General features: G+C 60.2%; 4 protein-coding genes across 7 annotated transcripts in view; all 4 read left to right on the top strand.

Moving 5' to 3' along the window:
* Positions 1 to 2: 2 nt before the first annotated feature.
* TNFSF12 (TNF superfamily member 12) lies at positions 3 to 7,594 on the top strand (the record flags this gene model as incomplete). Its single annotated transcript, XM_040452940.1, has 7 exons — positions 3 to 17; positions 179 to 226; positions 618 to 693; positions 1,392 to 1,445; positions 1,531 to 1,566; positions 6,553 to 6,677; positions 6,865 to 7,594. Coding segments are annotated over 7 exons (606 nt in total), but the record flags the coding sequence as incomplete, so codon positions are not given.
* Positions 7,595 to 8,041: 447 nt separating this feature from the next.
* TNFSF13 (TNF superfamily member 13) lies at positions 8,042 to 11,111 on the top strand. Of its 3 annotated transcripts, none has more exons than XM_040453350.1 (7): positions 8,042 to 8,143; positions 9,028 to 9,257; positions 9,607 to 9,682; positions 9,833 to 9,880; positions 10,026 to 10,144; positions 10,347 to 10,485; positions 10,797 to 11,111. In XM_040453350.1, the coding sequence occupies exons 2-7, from the start codon at positions 9,051 to 9,053 to the stop codon at positions 10,904 to 10,906; spliced, it is 699 nt and encodes a 232-aa protein (XP_040309284.1). In that variant the 5' UTR covers positions 8,042 to 8,143; positions 9,028 to 9,050; the 3' UTR covers positions 10,907 to 11,111. The 3 variants fall into 3 exon arrangements, with proteins under 3 accessions (XP_040309284.1, XP_040309281.1, XP_040309280.1); XM_040453347.1 differs by having other exon boundaries at positions 8,054 to 8,143; positions 8,988 to 9,257; XM_040453346.1 differs by lacking the exon at positions 8,042 to 8,143 and having other exon boundaries at positions 8,198 to 9,257.
* Positions 11,112 to 12,187: 1,076 nt separating this feature from the next.
* Positions 12,188 to 20,585, top strand: part of SENP3 (SUMO specific peptidase 3) — a 19,979-nt gene continuing 11,581 nt past the window's right edge. Inside the window, exons 1-11 of one of the 2 annotated variants that reach the window (XR_005784070.1) lie at positions 12,188 to 12,344; positions 13,172 to 13,897; positions 14,706 to 14,945; positions 15,041 to 15,152; positions 15,537 to 15,684; positions 15,815 to 15,862; positions 16,263 to 16,340; positions 17,918 to 18,055; positions 18,238 to 18,321; positions 18,439 to 18,489; positions 18,929 to 19,148. Coding sequence is in view for 1 of the 2 variants with exons in the window: in XM_040453343.1 (XP_040309277.1) it covers positions 13,183 to 13,897; positions 14,706 to 14,945; positions 15,041 to 15,152; positions 15,537 to 15,684; positions 15,815 to 15,862; positions 16,263 to 16,340; positions 17,918 to 18,055; positions 18,238 to 18,321; positions 18,439 to 18,489; positions 18,929 to 19,039 (1,725 nt within the window). In the remaining variant the exon portion in view is untranslated. Of the gene's footprint in view, positions 12,345 to 13,171; positions 13,898 to 14,705; positions 14,946 to 15,040; positions 15,153 to 15,536; positions 15,685 to 15,814; positions 15,863 to 16,262; positions 16,341 to 17,917; positions 18,056 to 18,237; positions 18,322 to 18,438; positions 18,490 to 18,928; positions 19,480 to 20,585 lie in introns of those variants that run through there. The other variant, XM_040453343.1, reaches the window with a different exon arrangement.
* EIF4A1 (eukaryotic translation initiation factor 4A1) overlaps positions 20,289 to 20,585 on the top strand; it is a 6,666-nt gene continuing 6,369 nt past the window's right edge. Inside the window, exon 1 of the mRNA XM_040453344.1 lies at positions 20,289 to 20,367. Within this exon, the coding sequence (XP_040309278.1) occupies positions 20,345 to 20,367 (23 nt within the window). The 5' untranslated portion in view covers positions 20,289 to 20,344. The remainder of the gene's footprint in view (positions 20,368 to 20,585) is intronic.

Below are 20,585 nucleotides of genomic sequence, written 5' to 3'. Positions count from 1 at the left end.
CCCCGCCGCCCGCCCAGGTGAGGCCCCTGCGGCGCAGCCCTCCCGGGGCCGGCCCGGAGCCGCGTCTGCGGAGCGGCGGGCGCGGCCGGGTGGGCCGAGGGCTCGGGGCCAGGAAGATGGGTGGAGGGTGAGATGTCAGGTGGAGGAGGGCTGGGTGACGCTGCCTCCTTCCCAGCAGGAGCCTTCCCAGGGGGAGCTGGTGGCAGAGGAGGACCCGGACCCGCCGGTGAGTGGCCGTGGGCGGCGGGCGCGCGCGTCTGGGCGTGGGGAGCGTGTGCGAGCGGAGGGTGCGGGGTGTGCCCTGGCGGCGCCGGCCGCGCGTGTGCGCGGGGGTGTGCACCGCCGTGCACGGGTAAGCGAGGGGGAGAGAGGGTGACGGCTGCGTGCAACGGATCTGGGTCACCTGAGTACGGAATGTTTATTGGCCGCGGGTGAAGGGGGGGTATGAGACGGGGGGGAGGGGGAACCTTGCCTCCCCTTGGCCCCCCCCCCCCCAAGGCTTCTGTGCCCGCTGCTGGCTGGTGCCTCTCCTGACGGGGCCCCCTGTCGGTCTCAGTTTACGTCTCTGCTGGTCCCCAGGCAAGACCCTGGTTTAGCCCTGCCCTTAATTCCCTTAGGAACTGAATCTCCAGATAGAGGAAAGCCGAGATGCCGGGCCTTTCCTGAAGCGGCTGGCGCGGCCTCGCAGAAGCGGTGAGCACCCCTTATCCCACCTTCCAGAATAGGAACAGTGACGGGTCTGCCGTGGCTTCTGCACTCATTATTGCGTTTGTTTGCCCTAATAGCCCCACAAAGCGGGCAGAGCCGAAACCACGAACCTCACTGACAGGCGGGATGGAGAAACTGAGGCACAGACAGTGTTGGGCGGGGCGGGGGGGGGGCGGTTCACAGTCATGCAGCTAACCAGTTGAGGCACGCTCACACCTAGAATTCTGGCCCTCTCTCTGAAGCCTGTTCCATCACTTGGACCTGCTTCTCATTTCAAACCCTATGCCAAATGGAAGGAGGGATGGTCTGGGGTTAGGAGAGCCCCTGGGGTCCTGATGGAGACACAGAGCGGCGTTGGGGAGTCAGGGGCCCGGGCCCAAATAAGCTAAGAAACTTCTGAATGGGATGATCGTATGACTACAGGCCCAGGTTTGCACAGGACTGTCCCAGCTGACAAGTGTTTTGTCAGTGCGATTATTAATAGCAAGACTTTTGCTCTCAGAAACAACCCAGTTTGGATGAGAAATGATATAGTGATTCTACTTGTGGAGGGAGATAAGGCCTGAGGTTCTGAGGACAGGAGCCCGGACCAGAAGGGGGATGCTGGGCTTCTGAGAGGGAGAAGGGGCTGGAGAGTGGCTTTTGGGCACTATTTTGCCCATCTGTCTTTCCTTCATTCTCAGCACCCAAAGGCCGGAAAGCAAGGGCTCGCAGAGCGATCGCAGCTCACTATGAAGGTGGGTGATGGGGGAGCTATGCCCAGGGAGGGCGGGTGGTGGAGGGGCAGGCCAGGTCTCACCCACCCTTTCCTGTGTCTTACAGTTCACCCACGACCGGGACAGGACGGAGCGCAGGCCGGTGAGACCCCATTCCCACCTGCCCCTGCTCTCCCCCTGCCCCCCACAGCACTGACCTCCTGGAGAAGGAGCCCCTCAAAACCTTTCCCTTCCCACCGTCCTCCCTGCCTTCAGCTGGGGAACCCCAGAAGCCAGTTCAAGAAAATCTTCAGGGGCTCGGTTCTCTCAGCCCCCACACCTGGACTTTGTCTGTGACCCAGGCGTGGGAACCCAGGCAGTCTGCCCCCACCCAAGCATTAGGCCTTGCTCTTGTGCAAGAAGCACATTGGATTCTTCCCTCCTCTCCCCCCGCCACCCCCCTCCCGTATTCTATGAATCTTCACCACTCTGATCACTTTTCTCAAAATGTTTCTACTGGGCTCTTCTTTCCCACCTTTACCCGACCTTCCAACTCAGCACTATGACCTGAGAACCTCAAACCCAGTCTCTGGCCCCTTCCCCTCCCAGACTCTCCTCCCCCCCCCCCCAACTAGTCCATCCCACCTGCGTTGCCAAGGCCTCTAAGTGAAGTAGATAGATTCGGTGTGTGGCTTGAAGCTAGCGGCTTGCTTATGAGTCGGCTGTGCGGGGGAAGGGGAAGGAAGGAATCACAAATGACTTCTAGGTTTTGAACTTGGGCATCTTTGGGAATTGTGATGCCATTTATTTTTTTTTTAACGTTTATTCATTACTGAGAGAGAGAGACACACAGAGCGTAAGCAGGGGAGAGGCAGAGAGAGAGGGAGACACAGAATCCGAAGCAGGCTCCAGGCTCCGAGCTGTCAGCGCAGGGCCCGACGCGGGGCTCGAACCCAGGAACCGCGAGATCATGACCTGAGCTGAAGTCAGACGCTTAACCGACTGAGCCACCCAGGCGCCCCTAATGATGCCATTTATTGAGGTGGCATTACCCAGGGGAGAAATGGGTTGGGAGATACGTAAATTAATCATTAAGTGTTTAATAATCAGCCAGCGGCTTCCACAAATAGCTGGCCGGACATCGTGGGCCGGCTCAGGCTAGGTCAGGACGCGAATAGTCAGGCGTCACAGCCACAGACGTGGCATTGAGAGCTGTAGGACTGGATGAAACACCGCGAGGAAGAAATACCCCCAGAGTGAGTTCCTGAGGCTCTCGGGACATCCAGAGGGGAGGCCAAAGACAGCCCAATGGACGCTGAGAAAAGCAGCCGGACAGAAGGGAAGAAACCGGGGAGGGGAGTGTCCTGTGATCTGGGAGAAGACTCGGTCTCACCCAGGAGGGTGTGGCCATCTGTGCCCCATGCAGCTGAGTGGTCACATGAGATGACTGCTGGGTTTGGTAACCTTAAAAGTCAGCTGGTGACCTGGACGTGGGCGGTTTCAGTGGCCCCGTTAGGGTGGACGCCAGTGTGGATTGGGTTAAGAGAAAATGGGAACTAGGAATTGGAGACGGTGACAACCCTTTCTAGAAGTTTCTCTGTGACGAGCGGAGCAACAGGCCAGTAGCTGGAGGGAGCTGTGTATGGAGGAAGGGTGCAGTCCTTCTGGTGATGAGCAGCCCTACAGGGGTCTTAGCCAACGGCTACTGAATGGAACATTCATCCAGTCTCTGCAATAGCCCTAAAAGGAAGCTGTCAGCACGGAGCCCGATGCGGGGCTCGATCTCACGAACTGCGAGATCATGACCTAAGCCAAAACCGAGAGGTGGGCGCTTAACCTACTGAGCCACCCAGGCGGCCCGGTAGATAGAGGCCATTTAACCTGTGTGAGGCCTCGAGGATACCCAGGGGTGGAGCCCGGGTTTGAACCCAGCCAGCGCGGGCTTGTGTCCCAGACATGCCTGGTGCGGGGGTGGGGGGAGCCTGCAGGGCAGCGTCCAGGAAGGGGGCCAGGGGTGGGTTCCAGAACCGAGAGAGGAACACATCATCCCCTGGAGAATGTGACGACAGGTCAGTTTTTAGTGCTGGTGGGAGGACGTGAGGGAGCCCTTGCGTGATGACTTCTAGGTCCTCGGGAGAATGAGGAGGGTGGGCAGGGGGTGAGCAGAGGTGGTAGGTACAAAACGCTTATCTTGAGGACTACAAGAGCGAGCTTCGTGGGGAGGAGCAGGAAGGCTGCCAGGCTATAAAGAATGTCCATTTGAGGTTTGTGGTGGTGACATTGGCGGACATCGTGGTCCCAGGGACCCCGTGCCCCCTGGCCACAACCAGCCTTCGCCCAGGCTGGTCCCATAGTGGGGCGCGCCCTCCCTCCTTCTCTCCCCCTCCTCTTCAGGCCCCAGGCCAGCCTTCCTCCCCTCCAGATGGGCCACTTATTTTAGCAGCTACCCAGACATTCATTCGTCCCCTGACGGAACACACACGCACTGAGCACCTGCTGTTGGTAAGGACCGGGCCGGGCGCCCACGGGGGATGATACCCAGACCTGTTCGCGAGAAAAAGTCACTGTCTAGGAGAGGAGACAGGCATAGGGATTTGCAAGTTACGGTAGGCAGGGACAGGAACAAAAATGAAAATAGCCAGAGGTAGGCGGTGGCGAAGAGGAAGACACCCAACTTTACAGTGGAGTCGGGACTCCTGTCTCAAAAAGGCGCGGACCCTGAAGCGCGAATGTAAGATGGACCACCAGGGGTCAAGGGCGTGCCAGGTGGAAGGAGCCGCTTGTGCCAAAGCCCGAGTCTGGCAAGAGGATGATGAGGCCGGGCGACCAGGAGAAGCCCAGCGTGGTCGGAGGGAATTGCTGCTGGAATAGCATGAGATTCAAGGTTGGACGAGAATATGGAGCCGGGCCACACAGGCGTTCTGGAAGTCATTCCAAGGTCAAAGCAAGTAGAGGCAGGCTCACATCTGCGTTTTGGAAACCTCACTCCCCGTGGCTGTGTGTAGGGAATATACTGGAGCCGGGGACCGGGGAGACCGGGGGGGAGGGGGGGTGCCCAAGGAGGAAGGAGGCTGGGAAGAATCCCGGTGAGAGTGGAGGAGACCACACTGTGGGGGGCAGAGAGGGGCCTGGGTACCCCGTGGGGGCAAGAACCCGGAGCCAGATGCGGGAACAGAGACAGAAAGTGAGGCCGGAGTGGAGGCGCCGCGCACAGTTTGGGTCCGGATGGTATTATGGTCCGATGGTGACGGCACAGTGAGCGGGGTGGGGAGGACACAGGAAAGAGCGGGGCTGGAGGCCCACATGGGAGTCTGCAGGGTGACGGGCATCTCGTAGGTGGGCAGGAGAACGCCCGCCAGGCGTTACCGCGTCCTTGCGAAAGTAGCATGGACAGCGCCCCGGGGCTGGCAGAGGGGGAAGGCCGCCAGCGAGGCCCGGGACAGCAGCCACCAGAGCCACACGAAGCCAGAGCCGGGGGGCCACGTTGGCCACCCCCCTCCTTCCTCCCACCAGTGTCCCCTGGGCGCCCACTCCGAGCAGGCCCAGCCCCGGGGGCCACGGCACAGTAGACAGTAAGGCCGGGTGGGACCCCACACTTCCTCCTGTGTAACTAAACCGGATGACTTCCTGCGACGGCGGCTGCTCCGAAAGGGGGGGGGGGGGCCGTGGCGAGCAGGTGAAAGACAGGCCGGACCGGCCACGCCAGGGTGGCCGGGGAAAGGTTCCCAGCGGAGTCGGGATCTGGCCGAGGGAAGGTGCCAGGTGTGCGGCGGGAACAGGAAGGAGGCGGGAGTCCTGTGAGCTGGCGCAGCGAGAGGAGAGGTGACATTGGAGAAGTGGACTGGGGCGGGCCTGGGAGGACCCGGGAAGCCACTCGGGTTGTGCGCTGTCATTTTAGTATTCACCTTCTTTGCAATTTGTAACTGGTCCGGCTCTAGAGTGGTGTTTGTTTGTTTGTTTGTTTGTTTGTTTTGTTTTTCCGGTACATCTTTATGGAGCTGTGCTTCAGGGTCCATACAATTCGCCCATTTAAACTCTTATTTTTAAAAGTTTACTTATTTTGGGGTGGGGGGGGCAGAGAGAGAGGGCAAGAGAGAGAATCCCAAGCAGGCTCCACGATCCCAGAGGAGCCCGACAAAGGGCTCAATCCCATGACCTGAGGCAGAGTCAAAAGCTGGACGTTCAATTGGGTGAGCCAGCCAGGCGCCCCCATAGCATTTCTTTTTGTGGTTGAATAATTTCTCATTGTATGGATATACCACAATTTTCCTTACCCATTCATCGTCTGATGGACACTTGGGTACCACTTTTTTTTTAATGTTTATTTTTGAGAGAAAGAGAGAACACAAGCAGGGGAGGGGCAGAGAGAGAGGGAGACACAGAATCTGAAACGGGCTCCAGGCTCTGAGCTGCCAGCACAGAGCCCGACGCGGGGCTCGAACTCACGGACCGCGAGATCGTGACCTGAGCTGAAGCCGGATGCCCAACCGTCTGAGCCACCCAGGCGCCCCTTGTTATTTTCAATTTTAATAACCCCGGTAGTATACGATTCAAGTACCGTATATGGTCTCAAAGTAAAACAGACAAACAGTAGAGACGGGGGCTTCCGGGTGGCTCAGTTGGTCAAGCATCTGACCCTTGCTTTCAGCTCAGATCATGATCTCAGGGTTCGTGGGATCAAGCCCCTCGACAGACTGTGCTAAACATGGAGCCTGCTTGGGATTCTCTCTCTCTCTCTCTCTCTCTCTCTCTCTCTCTCTCTCTCTCTCCCTCTCCCTCTGCTTTCCCCCCACTCATGCTCACTCCCCCCCCAAAAATAAATATTTTAAAAAATATTTAAAAAACTAGAGACACAAAATATCAACCCCCCCCCCCCCCCAACCTCTCCTTCCATCTGGCTCTTCTCCCCAGAAGTGGCTGGTGACGGGTTGCTCCCGACCCCTCTGGTCACACATACGTTGCATTTCTGCACGGAACTTCCTATTACACTACAGGCTCCGTGGGCCGTGACTCCACCCGGGGCCCGGGGCCACGTGTCTGTCTTCTGGGCCCAGCGGGCCCCCGAGTCTTCTGGACCCGATGGGTCTTTGGGGAGTGTGAGGAAGTCCTGGAAAGGGACTCTCCCCGATCTCTGAACACCCACATTCAGGTGTGGACGGGACGGTGAGTGGCTGGGAGGAGGCCAAAATCAACAGCTCCAACCCACTGCGCTATGACCGCCAGAGCGGGGAATTTACAGTCACTCGGGCTGGGCTCTACTACCTGTACAGTCAGGTAAGCCCCACCTGGCTCCGGGGGGGGGAAGCGGGAACCGGGGGACAAGGGGCCCGGGCCCGGGGGGGGGGGCGCCCCCGGGGGGGGGGGGGCGCGGGGGTTTGGCGGGGGGGGGGGGGGGGGGTGGATCCCTGGGTCACCGAGGACAGGGGACACGGAGACCGTGTCGCCTCCCGCCTCCCCGTAGGTGCACTTTGACGAGGGGAAGGCCGTCTACCTGAAGCTCGATTTGCTGGTGGACGACGCGCTGGCCCTGCGCTGCCTGGAAGAATTCTCCGCCACGGCCGCCAGCTCCCCGGGGTCCCAGGTCCGCCTCTGCCACGTGTCTGGGCTGTTGCCCCTCCGGCCAGGGTCCTCCCTGCGGATCCGCACCCTCCCCTGGGCCCATCTCAAGGCCGCCCCCTTCCTCACCTACTTCGGACTCTTCCAGGTTCACTGAGGGGCCCCGGTGGCGCCCCGGGCCCCACCCTCCGCTGCTCCTCGCCCCAGACCTGCCCCCCCTCTGCAGGCTGCTTGGGCTGTTCACGTGTTGCCACGCCACATAGATAACCCCCTTCTCCTCTGACACCCACTCCCCCCTGCACCTCACTAGCTCCTGAACCCCTGGTCTTTCGACGCCCCCCCCCCCCCATTTATCTCCTGACTCCCCGCCCTGGCCACAACCTCCCCACCCTGCCCCCGGACACTGTGTCTACTCTACTCTGGGTGAGGGTGGGTCCCCACCGCCTGTTCAGGCACTAAGAGGGGCTGGACGCCAGGGAGACTGAGACGGGGCCAGGAGTTCCCAAACGTGAGGGCTAAGAGCAAGACGAGATCCTTCCCGATAATTCCCTGTGGATTTTTAAAACAGATATTATTTTTATTATTATTGTGACAAAATGTTGATAAGTGAATATTAAAGAGAATAAGCCACGGTCTCTCTCTCTCTCTTTTTTTTTTTTTTTAATGTTTTTGAGAGAGAGGGAGAGAGAGAGAGATAATGCACGAGTAGGGGAGGGGCAGAGAGAGAGAGAGAGAGAGACACAGAATGTGAAGCAGGCTGCAGGCTCCGAGCTGTCAGCACAGAGCCGCACGCGGGGCCCGAACCCATGAACCGTGAGATCGTGACCTGAGCCGAAGTCGGAAGCTTAACTGACTGAGCCCCCCGGGAGCCCCCACGGTCTCTCTATTGGGACTTAGGGAACAGTTCTCAGGGTAGCCGAGGGCCATGGCAAGGGGGGCTGGGCATCGAAGGGTGGGGTGTGGGACGGCTGGGACTCCAGGGCAATGTACAGGCTCGGGAATGGGGACCCACATGCTTCTGACCCCTGAGGCATGAACAGAGAGTCAAAAGGCAAACTGCCAGGAAAAAAAATCAATCCTCTGCCCAAGGTCCAGCAGAAGCCGCCTCATTTACCTAGGAGGCGGGCTTCCTCCCGAGGGTGATCCCTGGCTGGGAGGAGCGGGAGCCTCTGGACATTCAGCAGGTGCGGGCCCAAGCCCTGGCCTGGATGTGGGGTGGGAGCAGGCTCGCAGGGGAGCTCGGGGTCAGGAAGCAGGACGCGGCCGGGGGGGGGGGGGTGGGGGGGCCTGGGTCCAGGGGAGGAACCTTCGAGCGGTAGGGTGCTTGGGGCTGTCTCTTTCTCTCTTTGACCAGAGCCTTATGTAAGAGCTTTTCTCGGGAAACAGGAAGTCCTGCTTGCCAAGTTCAGCACAGGGAGTAGCGCAGGCCTTATTCCAACACACCCGGCCTGGCCCTAACCCCAGAACTCGGCCAGTTTCTGGCTTCCGCGACCCTGGTTCTCCTCCCCATCCGCCCCCTCCGCTCCTTGTGCACGTTCAGTCATTCCCAGCCAACTTGCCCAGAGACCTCTCCCGTGGCTCAGCCAGAGGGTCTCCCACCCTCACCCCTTGACCCCCAAGCTGCCCAGCTTGTCCCTCCATCCCTGCTCTTGGCACTGTGCCCCGGGGCAGCCGACCTTCCCTCCCCCACTCCTGGGGCCCTCCCAGGGTTCCCGTGCTCGGGCTGCTTCCTGGGTGTCACTGGCGGTCCCGTCCTTCCCAGACAGATTGTCACCAAATTCTCCTGAGGCTGGAGAAGGGTGTGGGGGGGAGGGGGGCGGGGGAGCGTGTCTCAAGACGCCACCGGCCCCGCAGTGGGGTGCCAGGAGCTCCAGCAGTGCCCCTAGCCGGTTTTCCTCCTCCTTCCTTTTTATTCTCAAGTTCCTTTTTATTTCTCCCTTGCGTAACACTCTTCTTCTTCCCTTCTGCACCCCCACCCTCCCCACCACCTCCCCGCCACCCCACTCCTGAGGCCACTGCTCTCTGCAGGGTCCCCAGCTCATGCCAGCCTCGGCTCCTTCCTTGCCAGCCCCCAGAGGGCCACCGGGAGACATGGGGGGCCCGGCCCGAGAGCCGGCGCTCTCGGTCGCCCTCTGGTTGAGTTGGGGGGCGGCTCTAGGGGCTGTGGCGTGTGCCATGGCCCTGCTGACCCAGCAAACAGAGCTGCAAAATCTAAGGAGAGAGGTGACTCGGCTGCAGAGGACTGGAGGGCCCTGCAAGGAGGAAGAAGGGCATCCGTGGCCGAGCCTCCGGGAGCAGGTGAGTGAGGGGAAAAGGGCGTGGGGGAGAAAGGGATGGATGGCGGGGCCATCTCCGGACCTCTTGGTTCTAGCCTCTCGGTCTGTAAAGTTTTGAGTAGGTGCAAGAGAGGGTCCCAGGTCTGGAGGTCAAGGGAGCAGCCATTCCAGGAAAGGAAATTGTTAAAGATTAATGCTTCTCGTACCTAACAGATCCTGGAGGAGAGCCAGCACCGAGACTCAGGTTGCTGGGGAAAAGTGCATGAGAGATGTGAGGCACTCCTGGGGCGGAGGGAGGGGGTGGGCTGGGAAGAGAGGCTGCCTGGGACCCTTGCATCTCAGCCTAACCCCGACCCTCTTTCCGTGAGCAGAGCCCTGACGCCCTGGAAGCCGAGAATGGGGAGAGGTCCCGGAGAAAGAGAGCAGTGCTCACCCATAAACAGAAGAGTGAGGCCTCCGGGGTGCAGCCGGGGTGGGAGGTGATCCAGCCGCATGGGGATCTGGGGACGGTTATCTGCAGCCAGGGTGAGGGTGGAGGGGCTGAGCACAGGGCGGCTGGGACAGGAGGGCACTGCTCAGATTCCCCTCTCTCCTCAGAGAAGCACGCCGTTCTGCACCTTGTCCCCATCAACATCACCTCTAAGGGTGAGCAGTTTTCTTCGCTAACGGCTTTTGGGGAGGGGCCGGATTGGGGAACTGGGGGGCTGGCACCTGGGCCCAAGAGACTCCTGGGGGCGAAGAGTGTCTGAGAATGCAGGGAGATCCTGACTGCCCCACTCCTCACCCCCAGAGGATTCTGATGTGACAGAGGTGATCTGGCAACCAGCTCTTAAGCGTGGGAGAAGCCTGGAGGCCCAAGGATACGTTGTTCGAGTCTGGGACACTGGAGTTTATCTGCTGTATAGCCAGGTAATCCCAAACATACCCTACGCCTCACGTGGGGGGCCGGAGGTCTGTTCTCCCAGGGCCGGTAAGTCCTGCTACTGAGAATTCCCGACCCTTCTGTTCATACCAAACTTAGAAGACCCTCCTTCCTTCCTTGGCTCTCTTGTCCAGGCTCCCGAGGCCTCCCAGCACTGAGCCATCTCGTTTCTCCTCCGTTCCCTGCCAGGTCCTGTTCCACGATGTGACTTTCACCATGGGTCAGGTGGTGTCCCGGGAGGGCCGGGGAAGGCAGGAGACGCTATTCCGTTGTATACGAAGTATGCCTTCCAATCCGGACTGGGCCTACAATAGTTGCTACAGTGCAGGTGGGAGCCCTGTGGGCGGTGGAGGGGGGAGGGGTCGTGAGAAGAGCAGGGTCTCTCTGACCCCGTGGGGGGGGGGGGGGGGGGGGGGGGGGGGGAGCGCCGGCCGGGGGGTCGACCCCCGGCCCCGCCGGGGGGGGGGGCCCCCGGCCCGGGGGTGACGAGGAAGCTCCGGCAGGGGGTTGGAAGCCTGGGTGGAGAGGTGGCTCTGGAATGAAGGACAGAAAGCGCAAAAGAGGTTGAGTTGGAGAAGGGAGGGGAGACGTCATTCTGCGTGACCGTGACCTCACTGAGCATCTCTTCTCTCCTCTCAGGTGTCTTCCACCTACACCAAGGGGATATTCTGAGTGTCACAATCCCCCGGGGAAAGGCGAAGCTTAGCCTCTCGCCATCTGGAACCTTCCTGGGCTTTGTGAAACTGTGATTTTGAGGTGGTCTCAAGCTCGGAAGACTGGGGTGGGGACATACTGGAGGCAGCCAAGAGCTAACAGGAACAGAGGCCTCTTCTAGGGTTGACTGGAACCCTGGGTCTGACGACTCACGAATCTCCGTGCCTGCCTTTTCCCTTTCCGCCCCCATCCCCTGGACTTCGACTTCACGGTTATTAAAGAAGTGTAATTCTTGCTCTCGTCCCCCATCCAGCCCCACATTCTTGGGGGGTGGGGGGAGAAAAGGGGGGCAGTGCCAGGCCTTGGTGGAGACCTACTTTAAGTCCCACTGGAATGCTTCCAGAACAGCACCACCATCTAGCGGCAGCTTGAGAGAAGCAGCCTGCCTGTTGGCAGAAGTCCACGAAGCCTCCCTCCACTCGGGAAACTCCTGGTTCCCCACGCCACACCTCTCCAGGTACCCGCTGCCTCCTCCCTCCACAAGAAGCCCCGCCCTCACCTCCCTCTCCACCAACGGGGCCCCGGCTCGGCTCCCATCACTATCTCCAGGGGTGTGTTTATTGTGCGCCCGTCTGTGGGGGGGGGGGGGAGGGGGTGCCCGACGACGACGACAGTCCCTTTGCAGACACACCACCCTACGGGTGCCAAGTTCCGCCTTTCCTGCCCTCCGCTCCCCTAGCGTGACGGGCCCTCCAAGCCTCTCGGGGCTGGGACGGGTCGCCGGGCAGCCTCGGGTAAATCTTGGCCCGAATGCTGGTCTTCCTTCACTCCTCGAGCTTTCTTTCTGCTCAAGACCCGCTTAAACTTAAATAGGAGAGTAAACGACTTCCACTTCCCCCGCTGCCTTGCCTCAGCCCCATCCCTGTACCGGGATCTCCCGGCCCTCCCGGCTGTCCTCCGGCGCGCCGCCGGGGACCGAGGTACCAAGGCCCCGGGGTTCGGGCCCCGCCAGCGCCGAGAAGCGCTACGCAGCGGGACACGCAGCGGTGGGGGACGCGCAGGCGCAAAAGGGAACGCGATGGGCTAGTCGCGCGCGGCCGGGAGCAGCCAGCGTGCGCAGGCGCAGCCCTGCACGGGGCTCGGGGGCGGGGCGGTCCCGTGGCGTCTACGTTCGGGGGTAGGCGGGACTAGGCGCGCGCTGGCCGCGCCGGCGCTGTTCGCCGGCTGTGACGTACTAATCGCGCGCCGCCAGCGCCGGTGGGCCTGGGGCTCGCGGGAGGGGAAGGAGGAGAAGGAGGAGGAGGAGGGGGAGGTGGTGGAGGTGGAGGCTGGAGCAGAGCAAGCGGCGGCCGCGGCGGGGCGGCTCGGCGGCGCGGCGCGCGGCCCAGAAGCGTTGGAATCCTGAATTGAGAGGGCTGCGCCTGAAGACAGCAGGAGTGGCGGGGCCGCCGCCGTCGCCGGAGAGATGAGCCGGGAAGCTTGAGGCCGGAGACGCCCGCCCTCGGGCCCGTCCGCCCGGCTTCCCCGCTCCCGGTGAGGACGCCCCCTACCCTTCCCCCAGCCCTGCCGCGGCCTCTCCCATTCCTGGATCTCATTCCCACCAAACCGGGGCCCTGGAGGCCCTCGAAGGGGCTTCTTCAGGCCCTCGGGCGCCGAACTGTCCAGGACCAAACCGGTGTGGGACGCATTCTGGCCCCCGGGAGCGGAGCAGGAGAGGGGGCTGGGCCAACCTGGCTCACGCGGCTCAGTTCTGTCCCAGCGGCTTGATCCGGCTGCCTGAGCACCGGTTGGGTTCTGTTTCAGTTTCCCTTAACATTCTTCCGTTTTCGTTAGATTTCACTACCTGAACCGTAGCCCTGGGATCCCCATTCTCTCCTGAGACGACCTGAGCATGCCCGTACCCTCCCCACCCCACCCCATTCATTCCGAGGTGGTAGAGCACTCTCTCCCCACTCTAGACCCCGGTTTCCCCGTGGAAGCTGTGTCCTCAGGTATCTCTGTATCCTGTCAGGAGTCTCCTGCTGAGCCATTGCCCTTACTAGGTTCTCAATTAGGATACTCCTGGTGGCATTAAATACTGACAACAGTGGCTTTAACCTGGGGGTCCGAGAAATAAGATCCTGCTGCTTAGCCATTCTCCCTTGCTCCTCTGTGGTCGGGGGAGAGATGGGGGCATGGACTCTGAAGGGCCCCTGTGGATCTTGTTAACCGAAAAGATCGGAAATTCGTAGGGGTTTTGCGCTTTTTCCTCTTTTCTTAGGTTATTTGTATCTGATTCCAGAGGAGGCGTGCTGAGGAAGAGAGGCAGGATCTGGGGTGCGGGGTGTTTGCATTCTGACGCTCTAACCATTGTTTTACAGGCTACCGGAAGATGAAAGAGACTATACAAGGGACCGGGTCTTGGGGGCCTGAGCCTCCTGGACCTGGCGTGGCCCCGGCTTACTCAAGTCCCAGGCGGGAGCGTCTTCGTTGGCCCCCACCCCCTAAACCCCGACTTAAATCAGGTGGAGGGTTTGGGCCAGATCCTGGGTCAGGGACCACAGTGCCAGCCAGACGCCTCCCTGTCCCTCGGCCCTCTTTTGATGCGTCAGCTAGCGAAGAGGAGGAGGAAGAAGAGGACGATGAGGATGAAGATGAGGAAGAGGAAGGGGCAGCTTGGAGGCTGCCCCCCAGATGGGGTCAGCTGGGAACCTCCCAGCGGCCTCGCCCTCCTCGCCCTACTCATCGGAAAACCTGCTCCCAGCGCCGCCGCAGAGCCATGCGAGCCTTCCGGATGCTGCTGTACTCAAAAAGCACCTCGTTGACATTCCACTGGAAGCTTTGGGGGCGCCACCGGGGCCGGCGGCGGAGCCTCGCACACCCCAAGAACCATCTTTCACCCCAGGAAGGGGGTGCGACACCACAGCTGCCATCCCCCTGCTGTCGTTTTGACTCCCCTCGGGGGCCACCTCCGCCCCGGCTCGGTCTGCTAGGTGCTCTCATGGCTGAGGACGGGGTGAGAGGGTCTCCACCAATGTCCTCTGGGCCCCCAGTGGAGGAAGATGGATTAAGGTGGACTCCAAAGTCTCCTCTGGACCCTGACTCCGGTAAGGTGGGAATGGGGTGTGGGAAGGGTGGGGGCAGGGTTCAGATCCAGGAGGATTGGGAGCCTCTTGCTGTGGTGAGAGCCGGGCCTAAGGGAGGTGGGATGGCAGAGCGAGGGGGTCCAGAATAGCTGTGAAACGTCTTAAGCCCCCACTTTGAGCAAGATCTAAGTCTGGGGAGACGGTCAAGGCCGGGTGACAGAGTCCCCGAGCCGAGTAGGCGTCCTGTGTACAGATGAGAACGGGAGATGAGGTTTAGAAAAGTTAGTCTTGTTATCCGCGCAAGCTCCCTTTTCGTTCGGCCTTTCCGAATAAAGGGGCCCTTGCCTGTGCATCTGCGAAGGGTGCCACTCTAGTGCTGGGATGGGATTTCTCTGCAGTTACCACCTGTATAGCCGTGTGTGACATTCGCACTCGGAATGTTTCTTTCGGGGACGCAAGCAGACCATGTCGGGCTGTGTTTTTATCAGTCCCTGGAGTATTTATCGAGCCTTCGGTGTGCACCGGGTGCCGTACTCGGTGCCAGGTATATCTGGTGGTGGTAAATGTCTCGGACGTGTGCCTCTCTCCGAGTCTTAGTCTTTTTTTTTTTTGCTTCTGTCCCGTGACGAGCACCTCTTCTCTTCAGTTCCTCCATAACCTGTTAGACATGCTTCTCTCACGCTTTACGGTTTCCATCCCCTAGAGTTCCTATCGGGAGATTCCGTTTCGGTTCCTCCCCGTGGTCTTAGAATTTGTATCGTTTGATCTCACCATTGTTCCTTGATCTTAGCCAACTTCTCATCCCCATCCTGTTTCCCCTGCGCTGTAGGCCTCCTCTCCTGTACTCTTCCCAATGGCTTTGGGGGACCTCCTGGGCCAGAAGGGGAGCGAGGCCTGGCACCCCCTGACGCCAGCATCCTCATCAGCAATGTGTGCAGCATCGGGGACCACGTGGCCCAGGAACTTTTTCAGGGCTCAGACCTGGGCACCGCAGAAGAGGCGGAGCGGCCCGGGGAGAAGGCCGGCCAGCACAGCCCCCTGCGAGAGGAGCATGTGACCTGCGTGCAGAGTAAGGGAGCCCAGACGGCCGGGCCTTCTCTTCTCTCAGCCAGCTCCCAAGTTGGAGTGTGGAGGCCTCACACGCTCCTCTTCCTCCCCGCTCAGGCATCTTGGATGAATTCCTTCAGACTTACGGCAGCCTCATTCCCCTCAGCACTGATGAGGTGGTGGAGAAACTGGAGGACATCTTTCAGCAGGAGTTCTCTACACCTTCCAGGTGAGGCAGGACGGGGGGGAGGGGGGGTCCTCAGGAGAGGGCCGGGGCCTGAGGGGCCCTAGGGGTCAGGGGTCGGGAGAGAATGCTGCCCAGAGGGACCGACTCAGGGGAGGAGGAGGGAGCAGGGACCGAGGGGGAGGAATCTGCAGGTGAAGCGCGAAGCCCCTGTAAGCAGATGGGGGCGGTCCTTCCCCGGGCCCCTGACATATGCCCCGTGCTCACGTGCCTCCTTCCAAGGAGCGGGCCCTCCAGCAGGCCCTCGGAAGGCTACGCGAGCCCCGATGGGGACTAGTTGAGACAGATCCTGATTCTGGGCAGTAGAAGGTCCTTCTGTATGCCCTAGCCCCCTCGTCTCTTGTGTGACTCCACCCTTGGCCTACTCAGGAAGGGCCTGGTGCTGCAGCTCATCCAGTCGTACCAGCGCATGCCAGGCAACGCCATGGTGAGGGGCTTCCGAGTGGCCTATAAGCGGCACGTGCTGACGATGGACGACCTGGGGACTCTGTACGGACAGAACTGGCTCAATGACCAGGTGAGGAGGAGGGAGAAACGGGCCCCGAAGGGGATTTGGGGAGAGCAGGGTGTCTGGGGCCCTCTGCTCGGGGGAGCCCTGCGCCCATGCTGCACCCTCCATGGCAAGTTGCCACCCGTCTCCTCCCCAGGTGATGAACATGTATGGAGACCTGGTCATGGACACGGTCCCTGAAAAGGTAGGCCTGACAGGGTACTTCAGTCCCCAGGAGAACTTCTGCAGACCCCAGCAGCTTTTGCACACTCCCTTTGATCTCTTCCCTTTTCACGGAGGGAGGATCTTTGTTTGGGGGAGAGGTGGTAAAAGGCTGTCTGTTAAATTCAAACCTGTAACCTAGGTCCTGAACTTCTCTGTTCCTTTCCCCCCAGTCGGCAGTGGTTCTCCCTGTGGCTCACCCCACCAGTTGGGAGGGGCAGCAGGAAGAGAATTGGGTTTCTGCCCCCAGTGGATTGCAGTGGAGGTTGTTGAAACTGGCCCTCGGAGCCCCAGTGACACGGAGCGGACTGGGCGGAGGAGACTTGGCAGGGAGGCCTGAAGCTCTTTTAACTCCATCCAGCTCTTTTGTGTCATTGGCACAGGTGCATTTCTTCAACAGTTTCTTCTACGATAAACTCCGTACCAAGGGTTATGATGGGGTGAAAAGGTGGACCAAAAACGTGAGTTGCCAGTTCACGTGTATGTGGGTAACGCCTTGCCTGTAAAGGATTAGAGTTCCGCTTTCTAGGAGTCCCTTCCCCGAGGCTGCTCACTCAGTCTTTCAAGTAACATGGGTCTTCTGTGTGTTCGGTACTGTCGTGGGCAGCAAGGACTCGGTGTTAAGTAAGGAAGACTTCTCGCCTTCGTGGAGTGTGAATAAGTAAGTTAAATTTCAGCTAGTGTTCGGCGCCGTGAACAAATTAAAAGGGAGATGTAGTAGCGTGGAATGTGGGTGGCTCCGGGAAGGCCACTCTTCTCTGAGCCTGGAATGACGAGGGCCCGGTCACGTGTGGCTCGGGGGCAAGAGTGGTTTAGGCGAAGGGGACGGCGAGTACATGGGACACAAGGTGAGACTGTGGGGGGCCCAGAAGGCCCACAGGAGTGTCTGGTGTGGTTGGGGCAGGGTGAGCGGGGGGGAATATGATCAGAAGCTTGGCCAGGGCTGATCGCGTGGGGCGTGGAGGCCGCTGTCACCGTGTGCGCTGAGGCGCCGTTGACGAGCCTTAAGCAGGCTGGGAAGAGCCTCCTGTTTTGATGGAGATTGGAAGTGGGGCAAGAGTGGGAGCAGGCGGACTAACTAGGAGGCGAGCAAAGAAGGCGAGACAGACGCTCGACCAGGATGCTGAGGGAGGAGCAGGAGCGCTCTCTAGGATGGGTTTTGCAGATAAAACCGAAGTACTTTCTGGCGGGTTGGACGAGGGAACGAAGAAAAGCTGGGAATCAGGGTGATGCCTGGGTTTGTAGCAGACGTTACTGGGGAAGACAGGAGAGAGCACGTTTGGCGAGGGGGAAAAGGTAGTTCTCGTTAGTTTCCCTGCCCTGCAATTCCAAGGCCAGGAAATTTCTACAGTGAGGTAGGACCATGGGCTGCAGCATTTCTTAGTTTCTGTCCCCAGGCTCAGGAGCTCACACCCTCCCCGACCTGGCAGGCCTACTGCTCCCGATAGAGGTGGGGGGACCTACAGTGAAAGAACTTGGCCTCTGCATACTGCATCTGAGTCCCACGTCTGCCCCTTCCGTGACCTTCAGCGAGTTGCCTAGTCTTCTAAGCTGCCGTTTCCTCCGTTAGATCGAGGGAGAGAACTTCCTCGGAGGATTGTTGTGGTAACTGACCAACCACTTGCCGGGGACCCAGCGTTGTCCTCGGTGTGACTTAATTCTCAGAACAAACAGAGGAGGTAGCGGTTGTCGTTTCCAGCCTTTTACAGTGAAGAGAACTGAGGCGTATAGAGTGGCTCGCCCATGGCCACGAGCTAGGAAAGGCAGGAGCTAGATCTAAACCCCCGCAGTCTGGCTCTAGAGTGCTGAGCCTCGGTTCTTCGCTCCTGAGCACTGGTACCTTTAATGTGTGGAAAGTACCCGGGCCATCCTGGGCTCTCAGGTGTGTGCTCTGACACCGCCCCTTCCGGTGGAGGGCTGGGCCTTGTGCCCTCCCAGGCGGCTTCCTGCCAGCGCCTCCACTCGTCTCTAGACCCCTCATGACGGTAGGCAGGACTCTCGTGCCCTCTGACCAGACCCCTGGCACTGCCCCCCTTAGGTGGACATCTTCAATAAGGAGCTACTGCTGATCCCCATCCACCTGGAGGTGCATTGGTCCCTCATCTCGGTTGACGTGAGGCGACGCACCATCACCTACTTTGACTCGCAGCGCACCCTGAACCGCCGCTGCCCTAAGGTCTGAGTGGGAAGGAGGGAGGCGGGAAGAGGGGGGAGGAAATCCAGTGGCGGCACTCGCGGCGGAAGGGTGGGCCTGGGGCCTCTGAGGAGCAAACCTGGGCTTGGTGCCTGTGACCACCATACCCCGGGCTCCTGTGGGAGACACCGGGCATCGCTCCCTCCTTTTCTCCGTCTGCACAGCATATTGCCAAGTACCTACAGGCAGAGGCCGTGAAGAAAGACCGGCTGGATTTCCACCAGGGCTGGAAAGGTTACTTCAAAATGGTAAGTTTCTAGAGGGAGGAGTACGGGGCGGTGATAGAGGTAAGGCAGGAGGCAGAAGTTGAGGCCGCACCCCTAGGAGCCTCCAAACGAAGGGCCTGCCTTCTTCTCCTTTTCTAGAATGTGGCCAGGCAGAATAATGACAGTGACTGCGGTGCCTTTGTGTTACAGGTAAGCAGATGGCAGTTGGGTTCAAGGGCTGGGCAAGAGCAGGGAGGCTGTTCTGCAACCCGCCCCCGCCCCGTTGCTCACAGCCCCGTGTGGAGCAGAGAGTAACCTTAGGTGTCAGAAAGCGCAAACATGGGTTTCGTCGGCTCTCTTGGCTTCCCCGTCCCACATCGGGACTGGGTCTCTTGCTCCTTGGTTTCTGGCCCTAAGAAGAGCGGCCTCCTAACCGCCAATGCAGAGTATTTTAACACCGGGTATTTCAGGTACCAAGAGCAGTGATTTTAGACTTTGAGCCCCAGGCTGGGGCACCTTGGCTCCCTTTGTGAAATGTGGATGTTCTCTGAAAGTTCCAGGGAGGTGGATCTCACTCACGCGAAGGGGGTAGCACAGGTCCTGACTTGGGGGGTGGGGGATGCTCACGGCCTGCTTTGTTAACACCCAGTACTGCAAGCACCTGGCGCTGGCCCAGCCGTTCAGCTTCACCCAGCAGGACATGCCCAAACTTCGTCGGCAGATCTACAAGGAGCTGTGTCACTGCAAACTCACTGTGTGAGCCTCGGATCCCTGGCCTCGAGCCCGTTTATGAATGGGCGTGGGGACATGGGGGACCCTTCCTTCCCAAGAAACACCCATTCCTTTCCTCTCTTGCCTCTCCCCACCCAGTTCCCTTTTGGTTTTTCATATTTAAATGTTTTAATTGATTTCTGTATTTTTTTTTTCCTTTTGAGAGAATACTTGTTGATTTCTGATGTTCAGGGGGTGGCCATGAAAAAGCCTCTTTTTTCTCTGTGCCCTGGGGGAGCGTGGCCTTGCGGCCTGGGTGGGGCAGCCATCCATCCCCCTTCTGTGTGCAGGGGCGGGGGCAGGAAAATCTGTGCTGGGGGTGGAGGGCGGGCAAAGGGATTCCGGCCTGCCAGATCTTCAAACTTTTTTTTATATATATATATAAATGCCACGGTCCTGCTCTGGTCAATAAAGGATCCTTTGGAGATACACAGTGGTGGTCGTCCTTAAGGGGCATCAAACTAGTGGATATGCTCGCTCTCAGGCTTTGATTCAGCAGCCCCTGTTAGCTCCCCTTTTCGTGGGCATGGAGACCTCAGCCTTCCACCCCTGGCTCGCTGGCCAGCACCCTGTCTTCATCATCCCTAAAGAGTCCCGTAAGGGAGCTCGAAAGGTGCTGGAGCTGGGCAACAGGACACTTAAGAGAGCCAGACAAAGTTCATGGCAGCGACCCCAAATGCTGGGGAAGCCAGGAAGTCGGCTGTCCCATCCCTGTCCCTCCCTGTGGGGGGAGGGGGGGCCTGTCGCGGGGGCGTACCGCCTGATCCCATCATCCCCGGCACCCCCAGAACGGGGCGGGACGGTGTCCGATCTACCTTTGCTCCAGGAGAGAACGGAACAGAATGTAGGTCCAGGGCAGACTCAGAGCAGAGGCGAAGGGAAGCGGCGGTCTCTGGAGCCCGGAAGTCCCTGGAGGCTGAAACCTCGCCCCTCTCGCGTGATAGGGCGCGCTGGGCCACATGACCAAGGCGCTCTCGCCTCCGCACGTGTAGGGGCGCTAGGCCCCAAGATGGCTGCCAGGCCTCGAGGCCCGACTCCCATATGTCACTTCCGTACCGGCGAGAAAGGCGGGCCCCAGAGCCAATGGGGCCGCGGGGCGGGTCTTCCCCTTGACAGATGTCCAGGCGATCCAATGGTGGCCGCGTGCCGGAGCTCCTGCGAGCTGACGTCACGCCGAGTCGCTGAACGCCGGCAGGCGGGGCCGAGGTGGCCAAGCCAATGCGATGGCTGGGGCGGGGTCGGGCGCTCTATAAGTTGTCGATAGGCGGGCACTCCGCCCTAGTTTCTAAGGATCATGTCTGCGAGTCAGGATTCCCGGTAAGAAACCCTTTTGCAAGAGGGTCGAGGCTACTTACCCAGTCGCTCCCTCCCGAGGGCCCCGCGGGGGGAGCTGAGGCCCACCGCCCTGGGCACCCCTCCCCCCACCCGGGGTTGCGGGGCAGCCACGCCGGGAGGCCCGGTCCTGGGGAGCGAGTAGGCGCGGCCCGCCGGGAGGCCGGCGCCGAGCGCCAGGCGAGGCCGCGGCCGGGCGTGGG

The sequence above is a fragment of the Herpailurus yagouaroundi genome, unplaced genomic scaffold (assembly GCF_014898765.1).
Source record: "Herpailurus yagouaroundi ecotype Mexico unplaced genomic scaffold, PumYag 208, whole genome shotgun sequence".
Taxonomy (NCBI): Eukaryota; Metazoa; Chordata; class Mammalia; order Carnivora; family Felidae; genus Herpailurus; species Herpailurus yagouaroundi.
The sequence above is the reverse complement of the archived record's forward strand: the minus strand, read 5'-3'. Positions and strand labels throughout refer to the sequence as shown.